The sequence below is a fragment of the Vicia villosa genome, linkage group LG6 (genome assembly GCF_029867415.1).
Source record: "Vicia villosa cultivar HV-30 ecotype Madison, WI linkage group LG6, Vvil1.0, whole genome shotgun sequence".
In the NCBI taxonomy this organism is placed as follows: Eukaryota; Viridiplantae; Streptophyta; class Magnoliopsida; order Fabales; family Fabaceae; genus Vicia; species Vicia villosa.
This window is the reverse complement of record NC_081185.1, coordinates 116475185-116493405: the sequence shown is the minus strand read 5'-3', so window position 1 is coordinate 116493405 and position 18221 is coordinate 116475185. Positions and strand designations below refer to the sequence as shown.

At 34.6% G+C, this 18221-nt stretch overlaps 3 protein-coding genes and 1 pseudogene across 3 annotated transcripts; 1 reads left to right on the top strand and 3 right to left on the bottom strand.

The window, feature by feature from the left end:
• Window positions 1-4690: 4690 nt before the first annotated feature.
• On the bottom strand, window positions 4691-5955 carry LOC131612163 (F-box protein CPR1-like). The gene has a single exon (XM_058883975.1). It carries the CDS (start codon window positions 5910-5912, stop codon window positions 4818-4820), a length of 1095 nt encoding a protein of 364 aa, XP_058739958.1. The 5' UTR covers window positions 5913-5955; the 3' UTR covers window positions 4691-4817.
• A 2355-nt stretch (window positions 5956-8310) lies between these two features.
• On the bottom strand, window positions 8311-9774 carry LOC131612162 (F-box protein CPR1-like). The gene has a single exon (XM_058883974.1). It carries the CDS (start codon window positions 9707-9709, stop codon window positions 8603-8605), a length of 1107 nt encoding a protein of 368 aa, XP_058739957.1. The 5' UTR covers window positions 9710-9774; the 3' UTR covers window positions 8311-8602.
• A 423-nt stretch (window positions 9775-10197) lies between these two features.
• On the bottom strand, window positions 10198-10728 carry LOC131614471 (uncharacterized). Its single transcript, XM_058886047.1, has one exon. It carries the CDS (start codon window positions 10726-10728, stop codon window positions 10198-10200), a length of 531 nt encoding a protein of 176 aa, XP_058742030.1.
• A 6022-nt stretch (window positions 10729-16750) lies between these two features.
• Window positions 16751-17428, top strand: LOC131614470 (heat shock protein 82-like; annotated as a pseudogene).
• Window positions 17429-18221: the final 793 nt, after the last annotated feature.

The window sequence follows — 18221 nt, the reverse complement described above, 5'->3', positions numbered from 1 at the left end:
ATAATTGGCAATTAGACCAAGTAAAGAAAGAAAACATTTAGTGGATCTAAACCCAAATTGATTAGAAATAATTCTTACTTGATTATTGAGAATTTTATCCCATAATCAATTAGAAATTATCCATAATTGATTATATGCTAATTTTTTATGTATAATTGATTAGGCATTGGCCAAAGTTATTTTTAAGAAGGTTTTGAAAATATAAGAAGTTTGTAAAACATTTTAAGTGTGTGCATGCATTAATTTAGTACCTAAAGAGCTACTCACACTTATTACATACTATTGATCCTAAATAGATAAAAATACATTTACGCACAAGATCATGCAAGTCTTCAACGACTTAAAGTTCTTTTGATCTTAGCATTTGGCTTTCTTTGCGCCAAATATCTGAACCTTTTAGTTTCACTTTTTGATTTACTTCAATATTTTTTTTCTTTGATGATGCTCATCATTTATTTTAATTATTTTTTCACCATCAAAACCTATTAAACTTAATAAGCGCACAGAGCCACACATGCACATTGCATGTACGGTTCTAAGGCCCGGCCAGGCTGAGCAGATGCCAAGGCTCTGGCCCAAATTTTCTTTGATGTTTTGGAGTTTTGCCTTTTTTTTTTTTACTGTAAGCTAACTTTTACGGTTTGTTTTCATATTTTTGAGTTAATTTTTTGACACAATTTTGAGTCAATTCTGATTTTGCAGTTTCAGTATTGATTCTAAATACTAGCATACAATATTATGAAGCTAAGTAGACGAATGATTACCCGTTTAAAATGCAGAAAAATACAGCTTTTAGTCTTGCCTGCAAGGTGTTCGATAGAATGCTTTAACCAATTTCTCGCCTCTTTTTGTTTCAATTCTTTCACTTCATTATGTTGAATTATTATTGTTGTTGATGATTTTTGTTATTACAGGTTGTGGTTTATGAATTGGTATCTAATTGTTATCGTTACCAGCGTTTTGCAACTTGCACACTAAATGTTCAGTAAATTGTCTCAACCAAGTTTCTTTTCCTTTTTCGCTTATGTTTCTGACGAATTATGGTGTTGAATTGTTGTTATTGATTGTTTCACTTGCTGAACTTGTGAAAGTCGTGCATTTGCAACAGAGCCATTGGTCCAACAAGAAAGAGACAGGATTGTTCAATCACTACCAGGTCAAAACTTTAACATCAGATTCCAGCACTGTTCTGGGTATATCACAGTAAATGAGGATGAATTCTTTGAATAAGAAAATCCAACATAACTTAAAGTTAATGTATATTAAGTTATTAACTTAGTTCTTTACAATTCACCTTTATATAATCATCTTTAAAAAATCAACACCAGTTGATTTGTAGGCAAATGCTTAAAGTTAAATCAATTATATTAGACCGTATACAAACTTGGCAAAATCAATTTAATACTTCTAGAATCACTTTTTCCTGCACTAAGAGTGAAGCTAAACACACATGTCTAGTGGCTCAGCCTATTTGACAAGTTGTTTTTGATAAGTTATCCTTTTCACTTTTCATGTATGTTTTTATGTGCAGCTGAGGACTCTCTCATATTTTTTTTAAACTGGTTTGAGCGTTTTCCTCAGTATAAGAAAAACGACTTTTTCATCGGTGGCGAGAGCTAAGCAGGTGTGATAAATAAATACACTTACATTGTCAAGTGTTTGAGCTCTTTGATTCTGGTTTTCTTTGTTTCAGAACATTGTGTTCCCCAACTTAGCCAACTTATTGTCAAGTACAACTCAGCTACAAAACAAGATTCTATAAGTTTCAAAGGTTACATGGTACGCATCTCATTTTTGCAGAAAAACTAGAAAACTAAAATCCAAGATCCCATTGCAACGATGTAGGGAATAAAAATTATAGAAAATGGTATGAATCAATAACGTATATCTCTGTCTGTCTATTGCAGGTAAGAAATGCTCTAACAGATAACTTCCTTGATCAATTGGGAATTTTCTAGTTTATGTGGGCAACTGCCAACTAATATGATTTTGGATCAAACATTTAAGCTCTTGAACATACTATGTCATTTTCAGTCAGTCGAACACCCATCACATTCATGTGAAAAAATCTTCGAAATTGCTGATAAAGAAATGGCTAATATAGACCAACACAATATCTTTACCCCTTCTTGCCATGCTAATGATTATCAGTTGGTTAAAAGAAAGCATGTGAGTCTATCTATATTTGCGGTCTTTAAATTTTTGCCGAGACTTCATAATTTTTCTAGCTCCACCACTGCACACGTATAAGAGTGACTACTTTGTATTTGATAGATATTGGAGGTTGAAGTTATATTATGATTAGAAAATTCGTCATTCATGTGCATATATTCCTTTTTCGTTGGAACTGATATCAGTATTTAAGTTATTAGCCTCATTGAAATTTTTCCTTTTGGGAGAGGCTATTGTCTTGTCTTTTTAAAGTTTTTAAATGTAAGTTACATAAATTTTGACACAATCATCTTAAATTTTGACTGGCGGTAAAAAGTTTTACTTGTAACAAATGAATCCGACAAATCAATCTAAAATTTAAGTTAGATTCAATTAAGTTCTTAGTTAATAGACATACGACTTCAAAGTTTTATGTAATGTTCGAATAACTAAAACTAGACAGAATTTCAAAAAGAAGCACATGATTTGTAAAGTAAAAGAAGGGGAAGCAGTAAAATATAGTATAAGAAAAGTATGAATTGACTTGGGGAAGTGGAAACCGGAAGTTCTTAATGAAGTTTTCGAACAGACTGAGGCTGTGCAAGTCGTAAGCATTCTCCTCTCGTGCAGACTCTAGGAGGATAAACTGATTTGACATTTTGAAAAGGATGACGAATATTCTGTAAAAACAATGCACCATTATCTCAAAGACCTTAAAAGGAAGGAAGTTCACGACCCTTCATCAGTTTCTTGCAGTGGTGTGTGGAAAAAGTGATGGAAAGTTCCCTTCGAATCAAAAATCAAGAATTGTGTTTGGAGAGCTTGAAAGAACATTCTCCCCACCAGGAGTAATCTTCTGAAAAAAGGTATTGATCTGCTTTGAAAACTCCTAAGCAAATATATGCCGAATGCCTAGGAAACAAAATTTGGTTGGACCTCATTCCTTTCTTGAGTGATGGCCTGTCTTGTAATCGCCATTCAACTCTGTTGGTTTAACATGAATGGTTTGCTATAAAAAAAGTATGAATTGAAATATATTGTTATTTATAACTGTATTTAAGGAGTAATAATATACATCATTCACTAAAAATGAGTTAAAGATGAAGTAATTTATATTTGAATAAATTTAAGTAAAATTGAGTTCAACTGTAAATTTTAATATAAAAATCAGATTTAAATTCAATAATTACAAATTTTAATTTCAAATAGAATCAATTATGTATAGGATCCTTTAAAGAAGTAACACAAAGTTATAAAGATGAGTCTAAGGAAGATAAATAGGACTAGTAAATTAACTTCCGGTGATTAGATTCAAAACTCACTTGGTGCATCCCATAAGAAGCAGTAAGAATGTTAAATACAAAATTTCAAAGATAATTGAATCAGACTCATAATGTACTCACTTTTCTTTCTAAGAAAATTTTATCCATTTTTTCAAACAAATTGAACCGCAAACGTTCGTGGTTATTCCTGCAGCAACTTTTTTTAAAAAAACAGTTGAGGATTGGATTATTTTTTCATTTTAAACAGGTTAAATTCGTAGGAAAGTTTGAGAGAAGAATTCAGCTGTTAATTGAGAAAATTCAAGAAAAGGCCAGACCAAAGAAACTACTCAAGAGAAACATTCAAATTCAAATTGTTAGAAGAAATGAAATTCATTTATCTTCAGTACTCAACCAAAAAATTCAAAAGTACTATAACAATGAAATAAAAACTATGTATATGCCTTGGTAAATCTGAACATATGAAACAAAACAAACCCAATATACACATCTGTCTGTCCAGATTAATAGTTTTCTTTTAGTTTTCGCATTCCAATTAAAGAAATATTTACTTACTCATTCTAACATAGTACACAACCTTACTGGTGATGGAACTAGTGCAGTGTTCAAAGCAAATAATTCAGCATGTACTCCAAACACATTCTAATATACGACTTTACTTTTTCATGAAAGCATACAGTTATATGACAGCAACTTACACTGATATTCATCATACATAACCAGACATCCTAGCATAAAAATTAAAGGACTTAACACAACCATGTACAAGATTTGATGAGTGTATATGAAGCTGATGTTGTAGTAACTAAAACATATGTACAATAAACAGTGAGGGAGAATCTTTGTCCTTGTAATTTGAGATGCTGCGAAGGATTTGTGATTGGGAAATTTCATTCAAGGTTCAGAAGGACAGAAAAAGAGTCTATCAAGAGCAGCATGACGAACAACGGATAAGAAACTGATCACTAAACTAAGCTGGGCTTTAAAATTGAGTCAGTATGGTTATTGCCAGATTTTTTACATATTGATTGCTATATGCATTTCCCATCTTAAAATTGATTCTATATCATCAAAATATCATTAAAATAATGGAAGGAGACACATTATTAGGGTGGTGTAAAAATCGAACTACACGAATTACTAATAATAACAAAGAATAACATAAAGTAAAATATAGCAACAAGATAAAACATAATGATGAAGTTGACATACCAAATCTACTCTCAATTATGTTCTGTCTTCTCCCAGTTTCACTTGCATGCCCATTATTTTTCATGCTTCATGACACCAAGAGTTCATAATACAAAATATAACTATCAATAAATGGTAAATGTGAATATTACACAATCACATTCTTCTTGTTTGTTATCACCAGTGATCTTCTTAAGCTTGCTCAGTGCCACCAGGAAGTGAAAGCAGAGACTCTGTATACACAATCATCTCAGATCTATATGAGCAACAGGTATGATCAGAGTGATGCTCTAGGAGCTGTCCTTTGTCATTAAACTTCACCAATCGACTAAACTCATTTGTTCCAACTATATTACCACAACTTGTAAAACACACCGGGAAAAAACATGGAGCTGGGAGTATGGAGAAAACAAGAGTCTTAATCCAAGACAAATGCCCTTCATATTCTTGCATCACCCATAAATTAAATGTATCCGTCTCTGTAAACCACACACCGATAAGTCCACCAAACACCACCAAATTATGTTCTATAGGATTATAAAATTCATCTGGCAGAGGTATCTCAGTGATTGCCATTTCCTTTAAATCAAAGGCAATAATAACATCCTTAGAGATCTGGTGATTATATACATACCAATAAAGAGCCCCATTCAGAAACAACCCGACTTTGAAACGATGTCCACACGAAGCATAAGGAAAAAGAGAATCACCCCCAATTTGTTTCCATTTATTATCCCTCAATGAGAAAATCTCCAAGTCAATGGAACTAGAATCATTATGTAGGTAGTACCCCAAAAATACCAAGTAATCATCCCTTAACGCGTTATATCCAAAGCCATACATAAACATGGAAAAGTCACACATCAACATGGAATTACCATGAATGGTCATAGGAGAGGCAGGTATTTGTTTGTGGACACCTGTGGATGGATTCCAAAGGTAGAAATCTGTGCTATTGTGCAAAAACAAAAATCCTCGACATGAACCGCCAATTTCAGCATAACCTCGGCGCAAAAAATCAAAGTTTAGAGAAGCATAAGAAGAATCAGGGTTTAGAGATGCATCAAAATCTATGGATAGGATTTTACAAGGATAGCTTTCTAAGAACACAAATCTATGTGTGGGTGAGGCAGCAAGTTGAAAATGCGAAGTGGCAAAATCAGGGTTAGAGATGAAGGAGAGCCATGATTTGCATGCGCACATGCAACGTAATACAGTCTTCACCGGCAATCTCAACAGAATTTCCACGATCAGTTCCTGAGGCAGATGCACTCTCTTCTCCGACATCTTGCATAAGAAAATGCATTCGTATTAACAAATCAAAGTAGTAAACAAATGTGGAATCACATACTTGGAATCAATTATTGGTCCTAGTTAGGATTTCTTTCTATTTTGTCATCAAGAGCTCTCTCTCTAGCCACACTAGCAGTAACTAAGCCCAATTGCAAATAGCTATGTGCACCTCTTTCTTAGCCCATGATTTGGGCCTTCTTCCATTTTGTGAGAGGAATGTTATTTTCACTTTTAAGGGTGTGCCACAGAAAAAGCTTTTGGCCTAACTTTTTATCTACCTATCTTCTCCTTATAAGGAGATGGAGGGCCAAATACATTTTTTATAAAGCTCTTATGAAAAAAAGTAGCTTTTTTTAAAGGCAAAAAATTGAATAAAATGAGCTTGTAAAAAAGTCGTTGAAACTAACTTTTTTGGAGCTTAAAACATGTGGTCGCGGTTCGAATCCCGATGAAAGCATTTTTCTTTAAAAAAATGGCACTTACTATGTTTTTCAATTTTTTTCTATGGTTCATAACATCTAGAGTTATGTTTTATTTATTTATTTTATTCTGTTTACATCATTTTTGTAGATATTAGTATTGCCCAACTTTTATTTATTTGTATATTATATCTTATTTTATTGTATAATAATTTTCAATAATAATATTATTAATTTTTTATACTATACACTAAATTATATAGGTTAATACAACAATTATGCAATACATATATATATATATATATGTATATATATATATATATATATATATATATATATATATATATATATATATATATATATATATATATATATATATATATATATATATATATATATATATATATATATAATTTTAAAGCTTAAAAAATAATCATAACCAAACACCTTTAACTTTATTTTAAAAGCTCTTATTTTTAACTTTAACTTTAAAGTAACTTTTAAGACATAAAAAAGTTGGGCCAAACGAAGTCAAAATCACAAAAACAAAGATGTTGCAAGTGAAACATTTATATTTTGCCAAAAAAATATATTCGAAGATGCATTTTTAGACATCCAAAAACGCACTTCCGAAAAGCTAAATTAGTTGATTGAATCCTATGAAGCCCGGACTCGGACACGGACACGGAATACGACACGGACACGATGACTCCGCTAATATAAAAAACATAGGACACGGACACGGCTATATATATTTTATATATTAATATAATAATACTGATCGTACAAATACACTGTATGAGCATAACTTATAAAGAGTTTAAAATGAGAAGCAAAATTTATATATATTTAAAATTAGTACTTTCAATAAAAAAAAAAGAAGACATAAATCCACCAAAACAAAATAATACAAATCATATCATAGTCACTCCATATTGATAAAACCAACATCTAAACCAAGGAATAAGAAAAAAATAAGGAATCCTAATTGTGTTATTTTTATAGTGTAGAAGTGAAATATGAAATAATTATTGAGTTGGGCCTTTTTTTTTTATAAAAAAAATTAATTTTTTTTGAGTTGGGTGTGTCCTTTATTTGAAATAAGGTGCTGTATCCGCTGCAATTAAATTATTTTTTTTCAAGGACACTGCAAAAACGTGTCAGATACGTGTCGTACGCGTGTCGTATGAGTATCCGTGTCCGACACATGTCCGATGCAGCGACACGCCGCGCTTCATTTGAATCAAAGTGATGCTAGTAGTGTATTAGTACTACGTTGAATTTTTAGTTTTTCTGCATTTTTTGATCTCATCTAATGTTTCTTAAAATTTTAAATTAAATGTAATACTATGAACAATTACAGCAATGTTTGGATAGTCGATGCCTTTGTTTTTCGTAAATTTAGTAAATCCATATTGGTATGCTATAGACATGCCACTTGAGAATTAAGAGTGGAGATAAATAATATTATAGTAATTTTTTGAGCAATTGAGAAAGTGAATTGCTTTGATATGCTTCAACTTACAGTTACAGTAGGAATTCAGTGAATGGGTGTAATTATGAAAACCAGCACTTGGGTCAAATTAGGGGTGAGGATGGTGTAATTATTTATGCCTCTGTTGGAAGAGGATGGTGCAGAGGAGAGTAAGATGGAGGAAGTGGACTAAAGGCTTGTAGAGATCTTGACTTCTGCTACTGTTAATAGATTGGGATTTAGGGATTGTGCATTTTAAAAGATGGTGAAAATATGGTGGATGCTTCATGTGTATGTTATTTTTGTCCTGAATAGTTATAGACGGGTCTTGGTTTTGTCATTGTTGTATCTGTCTAATATGATTTCATCAATAAAAATTTGTCAAAATCACAATTTTAGTACTTAAATTACTAACATAACACGGGTATGTTAGCTTTTCCCTTTCATTTATAATGACTGCTATAGTTTTTTTACAATAAATTAGGCTGGGATATTTTAGAAGTGTGGGTCAGTATATAGCAATGCTTCAAATAAAACACCATTAAAATAATGAAAGGAAACAAGTTATTAAAAGAGAACAACGGATATAAGCAAGTTGGTATTATCAAATACTGCAACAAGAAAGAACATAATGATGAAATAAGATAAAGATGATGAAGTTCATCAACTAACTCTACTGTCAATCCTATCCTATACTGGCATCATTCAGTTTTACTATTTTGCCTATTATTTCTCATAGAACAAATATTCCACAATCATGTTCTTATGGTTTGCTATCACTAGTCATCTCGTTAAGTTTGCTCGGAGCCGTTAGGAAGTGAAAAGAGAGACTCTCTGTATACAATCATTGTGTGGCTTCCAAAGTAAAAGTTACAATAGGAGGAGTTACCATTGGAGTGACGCTCTAGAAGCTGTCCTTTGTCATTAAACTTGATCAATCCACCTTCATCATCTATTCCAATCAGATAACCACAATTTGCAAAGCATATTGGGGAAAAGTATGAATCCAGAGAAAAAGAATGAGTCTTAGACCACGATGAATAAGTTGGATATTCTTGAATCATCCATATGTCAACTGCAGGCAACTCCACATTCCATACACCAAGAAGTCCCCCAAGGACCAAGAGGTCATATACTATACAACAAGTATAGTTATCCAAAACATCTGGCAGATCTATCACTGACATTTTCATTTCCTTTAAATCAAAGGCAACAATAACATATCTGTGGGTCTCAAAACTATAAACCAACCAATGAATAGCATCATTCAAGGGCAACCCTAATTGGGTGATACTAATACAATAAGGAAAATGAGAACCAAACTCCATTAGTTTCCACTTATTAGCTCTCAATGAGAAAATTTGCAAGTAAATCAAACTATCATAGGAATCATAGCTGTCGCGGGACAACAAAACTACTAAGTAATCATTCGCCAATGACTCGTATCCAAAGCCACACAGAATCCTTGAATAACAATCAGCAGTGGAGGGAATAGCTATTGGAGACTCGGGTATTTGTTTGTGAACACCCGTGGATGGATTCCATGCACAGAAGTTTGTATCTCCATGAAAGAGCAAAAACCCTCTACACGAGCCTCTAATTTTATGACAAGGTCCACCACTCAAAAAATCAAGGCTTCGCGAAGCATAAGATGAATCATCATTAAGCGATGCATTAAAATCTATTGATATGGTTTCACGAGAATAACTTCGTAAGCAAACAAGTTTCTGTGTGGGTGTGGCACCAAGTTGAAAATGTGAAGTTGCAAAATCATGATTAGAAATGAGAGAAAGCCAGGACTTACTGACGCACTTGCATCGTAGTACAGTCTTCACCGGCACCCTTAATAGTATTTTAACAATCAGTTCCTGAGGAAGATGAACGCTCTTCTCTGACATCTTGCTAAAGAGGTATTTAAATATACAAACCAAACACTTTATTTATACCAAAAAAGAAGTTACGTTGTGCATGCAGTTGGAAAGAAGAGAAGGTAACATTGGGAAAGAGAACATATAACTTAATGCTTGCATATTTCCAAGCCTTACTCGGTGTCTCTTCATCCGCATATTTTGTGCTCAACCTTCTATTTAATGGTAGTAACGAAGTTTTTGTATTGTCTTCCCAATATTGAATTGCATATAGTACTGTAGTCGTTTAAGTTTTGTTTACCATAGATCTACTTCTCATTCTCAAAATAACTAATGCTACACCTACTAATACTATAAACAAATTATTTTGATTCATTTCAAATTTTCAATATAAGTAAGTTTTTTTTTTTTTTTTAATCAAGAAATTATATTAAACGGAGAACTAAGGGTTCTCCAACCCGATTATAAAGGGGGAGCGGAAAAGCCCGACAAAAAGAAAAATTACACACCAATTACCCTTACGAAAGAAAGAATAGCGGATCCTTACTAAAATCGTAAAACGAATAATTGGGATGAGTAATCTTTCCACAAAAAGACCATTTCCATACCAAGAACTTGATGTTCCAAACGGTATTGTTTATGCTCCAAGCTTTCTTCCGAAAACGCACACCATTCCTAAGTAACCAAAAGGACCAAACGGTTGCTAGCCACACCACGTCCAATTTACTATCTATAATCTTACGAGAACGGAAGAAAGAGTGCCACTCCATAAAATGCGGTATACACTCCTTTTCCGAAATTCCTCCTTTACCAATCCAAAAAGCTATTTCACTCCAAATCTTTGTACCCACCAAACAATCAAAAAAGAAATGGTTCCTATCTTCCGAAACAATACCACACAAAACACATTTAGAATCATCAATGGAGAAAGTCATGCCTCTATACACCAAACCGTCAACCGTTGGGAGCCTATCTAGAAAGAGTCTCCATCCAAATGCCTTGATCTTGTACGGAACCTCCATTTTCCACAAAAAAACCAAAAACACCATCGTGGATGTTAGGTGGTCCGAACGGAATATGGAAATTCAAGTAAAGATGATAACAAGAAGCTACCGAGAATTCCATCGACGGTCCTTCGGTCCAACAAACTGAATCCGATCCATGTCTCTACCCGGTAAAAGCATTCACCCGACTCTTCAACTTCAACAAATCCGGCTCTAAAAAAGTATCCTCCAAATTTAAGCCAAAATCACCCCAACACCACGTGCCTTCCTTCCACCCCCCATTCCCGCCACCGAAACCCCTTTCAAACTAGAATATAAATACAAATCCGGAAACTCCTCTTTCAAAGGAATCCCTTCCAACCACGAAGTTTCCCAAAAAGGTGTGTGGAACCCGTTGTGAATATTAAATTTAACCTTATCCACCAAAGGGTCCACATGGAAGGAAGAACTAATCTTAACCAAATCTCTCCACCATAACGAAGAAAAAGATGAAGAGACACCACGGAGAAATGGGGAGGAATTACTAACCTTATTATTAATCAACAAGGAGGACGCTAAATCACCATATCGGGCCTTTAAGACTTCAATCCAAAGAGAACTTTGACCTTGAAAAATACGCCACCTCCACTTGTTAAGAAGAGGAATATTAAACAAAGCTATATCCTTAACACCTAACCCACCTTTCTCCATGGGAAGACAAACGTCTTTCCATCGAACCCAATGATTCCTTCTCTTCTCCATTCGAATTAATATTATTTGCATTAACTTTATTAATTATATTTTACTTTTATATTTGTATTAAAACTAAGTATTTTTTTTTTTTGGACAGAAAATAAATGATATTCATTCATTCAAATCGATAGAGTACATCGTTGCAATACAAATTCAAAATCGCCAAAAACAAAAAGGATGAATCTGCGAACAAATCCACAGCATCCATGTTAATAGCATAAAACGGCAAATTGCATATGCCTACAAATATTAATGTATTGACTGTATTGAGATGTCCGAAATATTCATGCTTCCGGATCTGTAGCGTTGACGGCACCAAAGTCATTGATTGAATCTGCACTAGATCGAAACTAATCTTTCAACCTGAAACAAATGAACACCGCACAAAAACGGAAAAACAAAATACCCGCACAAAGACGAGAAATCAAAATACACCACAAAAATATGGGAAATCAAAACAAACGATGACCCACGAAATCACAAAACAGACAAAAAGAAAAGGTGTGAAAATCACTTATTTAAGTAATAGATAAACAAAAACGATTTGGAGGGGTGATTTTGGATCAAAATTGATCCTAAATCACCCCTCTTTGAGAGAGAGGAAGGAAGTATATATCATAGTAAAAGTAGGTTTAAATAGTCAAGGTTAAATATCTTTGTCTTTCTCTTAAATATTTCATTTTTTTTTTTACAAATCTCATATTTTACTTTTAATCGTTCAAAAAATGTTTTTAGGGAATGATTTCCCTAAAATTTTCAATCAACATTTTTGTCCCTCCTGCAACTTACCACTTACTAATGATTTTTACAACGTATCGACTGAATTAGTGATAGTTTTAGCGATGATTTTAGCAAGAGGGACCAAAACTTTGGCTGAAAATTTTTATGAAGACCATTATTTGAAGTAAAATTTTTGTAAGGACAATATGAGATATTTAAGAGGACCACAAATATATTTAACTTAATTGCCAATTTGTCCCTCTAAATTGACGTGTTTTGGTTTTACTCTATTTTTTTTTATAAATTTCTTATAGGTTGATTTCCATTTGATTTTAATCCTTGTCATTAGCCTCCCGTTACAAAAAAGGGGAGGTGGCTAACATTGCTGACGTGACTTTATTTTATTAAATCACAATTGCTAACATTGTTGACGTGAAATACATTTGTGATCTTGATCATTCAAACTATACATTATGGTGGTATAAAAATGATGAGGATAAATACAAGAGAATGCTGAATGATACAGATGCCGGTGCAGTTTATCAATATGTCAATGAAATGAAATGAGTAGTGCACTTATATGTTGATCATTCTATTAGAGGTGTGGTTGGAGTTAATGTTGAAGAACAAAATAATTATGGAGTATGTTGAAGTAGAGGAACAAGATGATGGTGGAGTTAGTGTTGAAGTAGATGAATAAGATTATGGCAGAGTTAATGTTGATCATGGGAGTACTTACTGGAGAACAATTTTCATAATTGAACTTCTTGAGTATTTTCTCAATGTAGTGAGATTGCATAATTACAATCCCCTTATTCTCCCGTTTAATATTAATACCAAGAATAACGCCCGCTTCTCCCATATCCTTCATGGAGAACTTTGATGACAAGAAATTCTTTGTTTTATCAACTTGATTTTGGTCGGTGCCAAAAATCAACATGTCATCAACATATAGACAAATGAAAACTCCTTTACCGGATGTATCAAATTTGCTATATACACATTTGTCAGCTTGGTTTAGAATGAAACCATTAGACAAAACAACCTCATCAAACTTTTGATGCCACTGCTTCGGAGCTTGTTTTAGCCCATACAACGACTTAACCAGCTTACACACTTTATGCTCATTACCAGGCATTACAAATCCTTCAGGTTGCTTCATATACACTTCTTCTTCCAAATCACCATTCAGAAATGTTGTTTTGACATCCATTTGATGAATCCCTAGATTATGAATAGCCGCCAAGGCAATCAACAATCTAATAGTAGTGATACGGGCAACTGGAGCATAGGTATCGAAATAATCAATCCCTTCTTTTTGTCTGAAGCCTTGGATAACTAATCTAGATTTAAACTTGTCAATTGTACCATCGACTTTCATCTTCTTTTTGAAGATCCATTTGCAACCCAATGGTTTGCAGCCTGGTGGTAAATCAGATGATACCCATGTATTATTTTCCAGGATAGAACCAATCTCTTCATCAATGACTTCTTTCCAAAAATATAGAATCTTGAGATTTCACAGCTTCATCATACGTTCTTGGATCTTCCACTATACTATAGCAATAATAGTATTGAGTTTCAATCTGATCCTTTGATCCCTCAACTAAATATAGTTGAAAATCAGATCCATAAGATCTAGATTTTCTATCTCTTTTGCTCCTACGGGGTTCAAGTATCTCACTTGACACATCATATGAATGATCATCTCTTAGAGATTCGTCTGAATTAGGTATAAATATCTTTGGTCTAGGTATAGAAGAGAAACAATTCTCATCAAATATGGCATCTCTTGATTCTATAATTGTGTTAATAGAAATCAAGTCATTAGGTTCTATAACATAAAACCTATAAGCCTTGGAGTGTTCAACATATCCAACAAAGATGCAAGCTACACCCTTTTCGCCCAAAGTTTTCCTTTTTGGGTCCGGGAGTCTAACCACGGCCCTACAACCCCAAACACGTAGAAATGTTAAGTTGGGTCGTTTCTTATACCAAAGTTCATATGGGGTAGTCTTGTTCCTTTTATTAGGAACCCTATTTAACAAATAACAAGCCGTTAACATAGCTTCTCCCCAAAACCCTTCACTCAAACCAGAGTAAGATAACAAGGCATTTACCATTTCTTTAAGAATTCTATTTTTCCTTTCAGCCACACCATTTTGTTGAGGTGTATAAGGTGCCGTAGTCTCATGAATGATTCCTACGGATTGGAAAAATACAGGATCATAATATTCACCACCTCTATCGGTACGTAAAGTTTTAATCAGCACATTCAGTTGCACTTCAACTTCAGTTTTATAAATTTTGAATTTATCTAAGGCTTCGTCCTTAGCATGCAACAAATAAACATAGCAGAATCTAGATGCATCATCAATGAAGGTGGCAAAATATTTTTTATTCCCTAATGATGGAGTAGCATGCAAATCACATAAATCACTATGTATTAACTCAAGAATGACAGATTTCCTTGTTATACTTTTAAAAGGTTGCCTAGTGATCTTTGTTAACATGCAAGTTTTACACTTTTCCTTATTTTCATTAAAAACAGGAATTAAATCGTCTTTAGACATTTCATGCATTATTTTATAATGTACATGTCCTAAACGAGCATGCCATAACGAAAAATTGATAACATTCGAAGAAGACGTAAATATAGAACCAGAATCTTTAGGAACTCCATTCAAATTCATCATAAACATTCCATTATTATAATATCCAAATTCTACAAACACACTAGACTTCGATAAAACATATTTATAGGATTCACACACTTGCTTGTATCCAAGCTTATTCAATACAGGACCAGAAATTAAATTCTTACGTAACTTAGGAACATACAATACATTAAACAAAGTAATAGTCTTTCCAGAACTGAATTCTATCACCACGTTTCCTTTGCCTTCATCGGGAGCGAAGTGATCATCTCCCATGTATAGAACAGAACCATCTTCCACAAGAACAAAAGTCTTGAACCAAAAACGATCCTTGCAAACATGTGTTGTAGCGCCAGAATCAATCCACCACGCGATAGCATCATCCTGCACATAAAATGCCTCAGAAGTTAGTGAAACCGAATTTTTAATCAAACTATTCAAATCACAAATTGATTTCTGACCTTGGTTTTCGGATTGGTCCTTAGACCCCTTTCCTGAACCACTTGCGTTCGCGTTGTCGTGCTTTTTGCCGAAACGACAATCCTTCTTGAAGTGGCCTGTTCTGCCACACTTCCAGCATTCTAGTTTCGGTTTCTTGTTAACAACGAAATTGCCCTTTTTGTTATTGAAATCACGATTCTTTCCTTTGTTTTTGTTGTTATCGTTCTTACCACCCTTTTTGATCATATTAACCGAGGGTCCAACAATTTCTTTGCCTTTTCCTCTGTTATCCTCATGCGCTCGTAGAGATCCCTCTATGCGCAAGTGACTTCCAAGTTGGATCAAAGACAATTCGTCTTTTCCATGTTTCAGATTGTGTTTGAAATCCTTCCATGAAGGAGGCAACTTGTCTATGATGCTTGAGAAAGATATTGTTTCATCCATCTTCAATCCATGTTGTGTGAACTGTCCAAGGATTCGGAGGAGTTCATTGAATTGTTCCATGACAGACCTCGATTCAACCATTTTGTAATTGTTGAAATCGGTCACCTGGAACTTTTTACTGGATGAGTCCTCTGCCATGTACTTGGCTTCGAGACAATCCCACAATTCCTTTGCAGATTCCACGTTTTGGTAAATATCAAATAAGGGATCAGATATACCGTTAAGAATGTGCCCTCTGCATATGTAGTCGTCGTTCTCCCACTTTGATCGGCGTCTCATATTTTCAACCGTGTCATCCTCCTCAATTTCTGGAATTGGTGTAGACAGGACGTGCACCACCTTCAACGTTGTCAACATGAAATGCATCTTCTTCTGCCAACGCCTGAAGTCTTGTCCTTGAAACTTGTCCAATTTTCCGAAACTTTTAGTCATCTCCTTGACGGTGCTTCCTCCTCCAGCCATGATTATCAGAAATAATACTTTGTTCGTTTGTTAGAAAATTTTGTATGATAATCTTGGATATCTTCGAAGAATCGTGTTCGTTCACTTTCCGAACAAAGTATTTCGACCCTATTCTTGTCTGGGTTCACGAAATCTTTGCGGGGATAATTCTCGAAGAGCAATTTGTTTCTGACAATAGAGAACAGATCAGAATGTAGAGAGGAAGTATAATTTCGTGTGCCAAAATTGAGGCCAAATGACTCCTTATATAGGAGATTAATAACAGAAACCGAAAAGGTACAACTTTTCAAAAAAACAGTTATGTCGGTTGGGAAAGGGTACAACTATTCAAACGAATTGGTCGAACGGGACGCTTCCCCTTGGACCCCAGCCAGGGGCGCTGCCCCTTGGACCCTGGCAGGGCGCTGCCCCGCACCCCGCCAGGGGCTCTGATCCTTGGACCCCGACGGGGAGCTGCCCTGCACCCCGCCAGGGGCTGCACCCCGCCAGGGGCTACGCCCCTTGGAACCCCGTTTCTATTATTCGTATTCAATTACACGTTTGACTCATTTTAAACTTAACGCATAATTGCATTGACCTATAGTAAATCACATTACTACCAAAATACATTGATGATACTAAAATCACCAACAAGTTCATACTCGAGTACCTTAAATTTGTGAAAGGAGTTGTTGACTCTGATGACTTGCCACTCAACCTCTCTCGTGAAACGTTGCAACAGAACAAGATTTTGAAAGTGAGCAGGAAGAATCTTGTGAAGAAACTGGTTTCTGCAACAAAGAAAGGATTGAAGTTGGATGATTAGACTGAAGAAGAGAGGAAGAAGAAATCATTTGAAGATCTTTGCAGGGGCGTGAAAGAAATATTGGGAGGCAAAGTGAAGAATTTGTCTCTGACAGGATTGTTGATTCACCCTGCGGTTTGGTAACTAGTGAATATGGATGGAGGGCAAACATGGAAGGGTCATGAAGGCTCAGGCTCTGAGGGATAGCATGGGAAGCTACATGTCTAGCAACAAAACTATGGAAATCATGGAGGAGTTAAGGAAGAGGGCTGAAGTTGATAAGCACGACAAATCGGTTAAGGACCTAGTGCTGCTGCTTTTTGAGACAGCTCTTTTGACATCAGGTTTTAGCCTTGATGACCCCAACACATTTGCTGGATGGATTCATAGGATGTTGAAGTTGGGTCTTTCCATTGATGAGGTAGAGACTGATGTGAATGATGTTGATATGCCTCTGCTGGAAGAGGATGGTGCTGAGGAGAGTAAGATGGAGGTAGTGGATTAAATGCCTGTAGAGGTTTTTACTCATACTACTGATAATAGACTGGGTTTTGGGGTTGTTCATGTTAAAAGATAGCGAAAATGTGGTAGATGCTTCTTGTGTCTGTTATTTTTGTCCTGAATAGTATTGTTTTCGCATGGTAGGTTTAGCTAATTTTTAATTTCGACTTCTATTTTTAGTAAAACAAATCATAGAAGGAATGACATTTAATAACCTATTGGGAATGTGTAAACGAATTTCATCTTCACTAAGGAGCTGCAAGGAAGAAATAACAGAGCTATGCTACTGGTGAACTGGACTTTGAGCTGCTGAGAAGGATTTGTAACTCACCGACTGTCCATGTGTCATTTGCAAAGTTGCAATTAAGATACTGAGAAGGATTTACAATTCGTGAAGGAGGAAATCTAGCGATTTAAGAAATTGAAAAGGATTTACACTGTGTTACGAAGAGTTCAAAAGGAGGAAAACAAAAAAACATTATCATAGTGGGAGTGTTCGAGAGTGTGTTAAAAAGAGGATGTTCTTAGCACTCCTCTATTTACTTTCATAAATTAGGCTTGGATTTATTAGAAGTGTGGGTCAGTATGGTTATTGGTTCGGATAGGGGTTACCAGAATTTTTACACACCCTTGTCAACAATGCATCCAGTTTGGATAAGTAGTTTCAATTTGCTAACATTCTATAGCAAAACCTCATTAAAATAATGGAAGGAAACACATTATTAAATGGGAACAATATGCGTAAACAAATTGCGAAAATCAAATAGTGAAACAAGAGAGAACATAATGATGAAGTT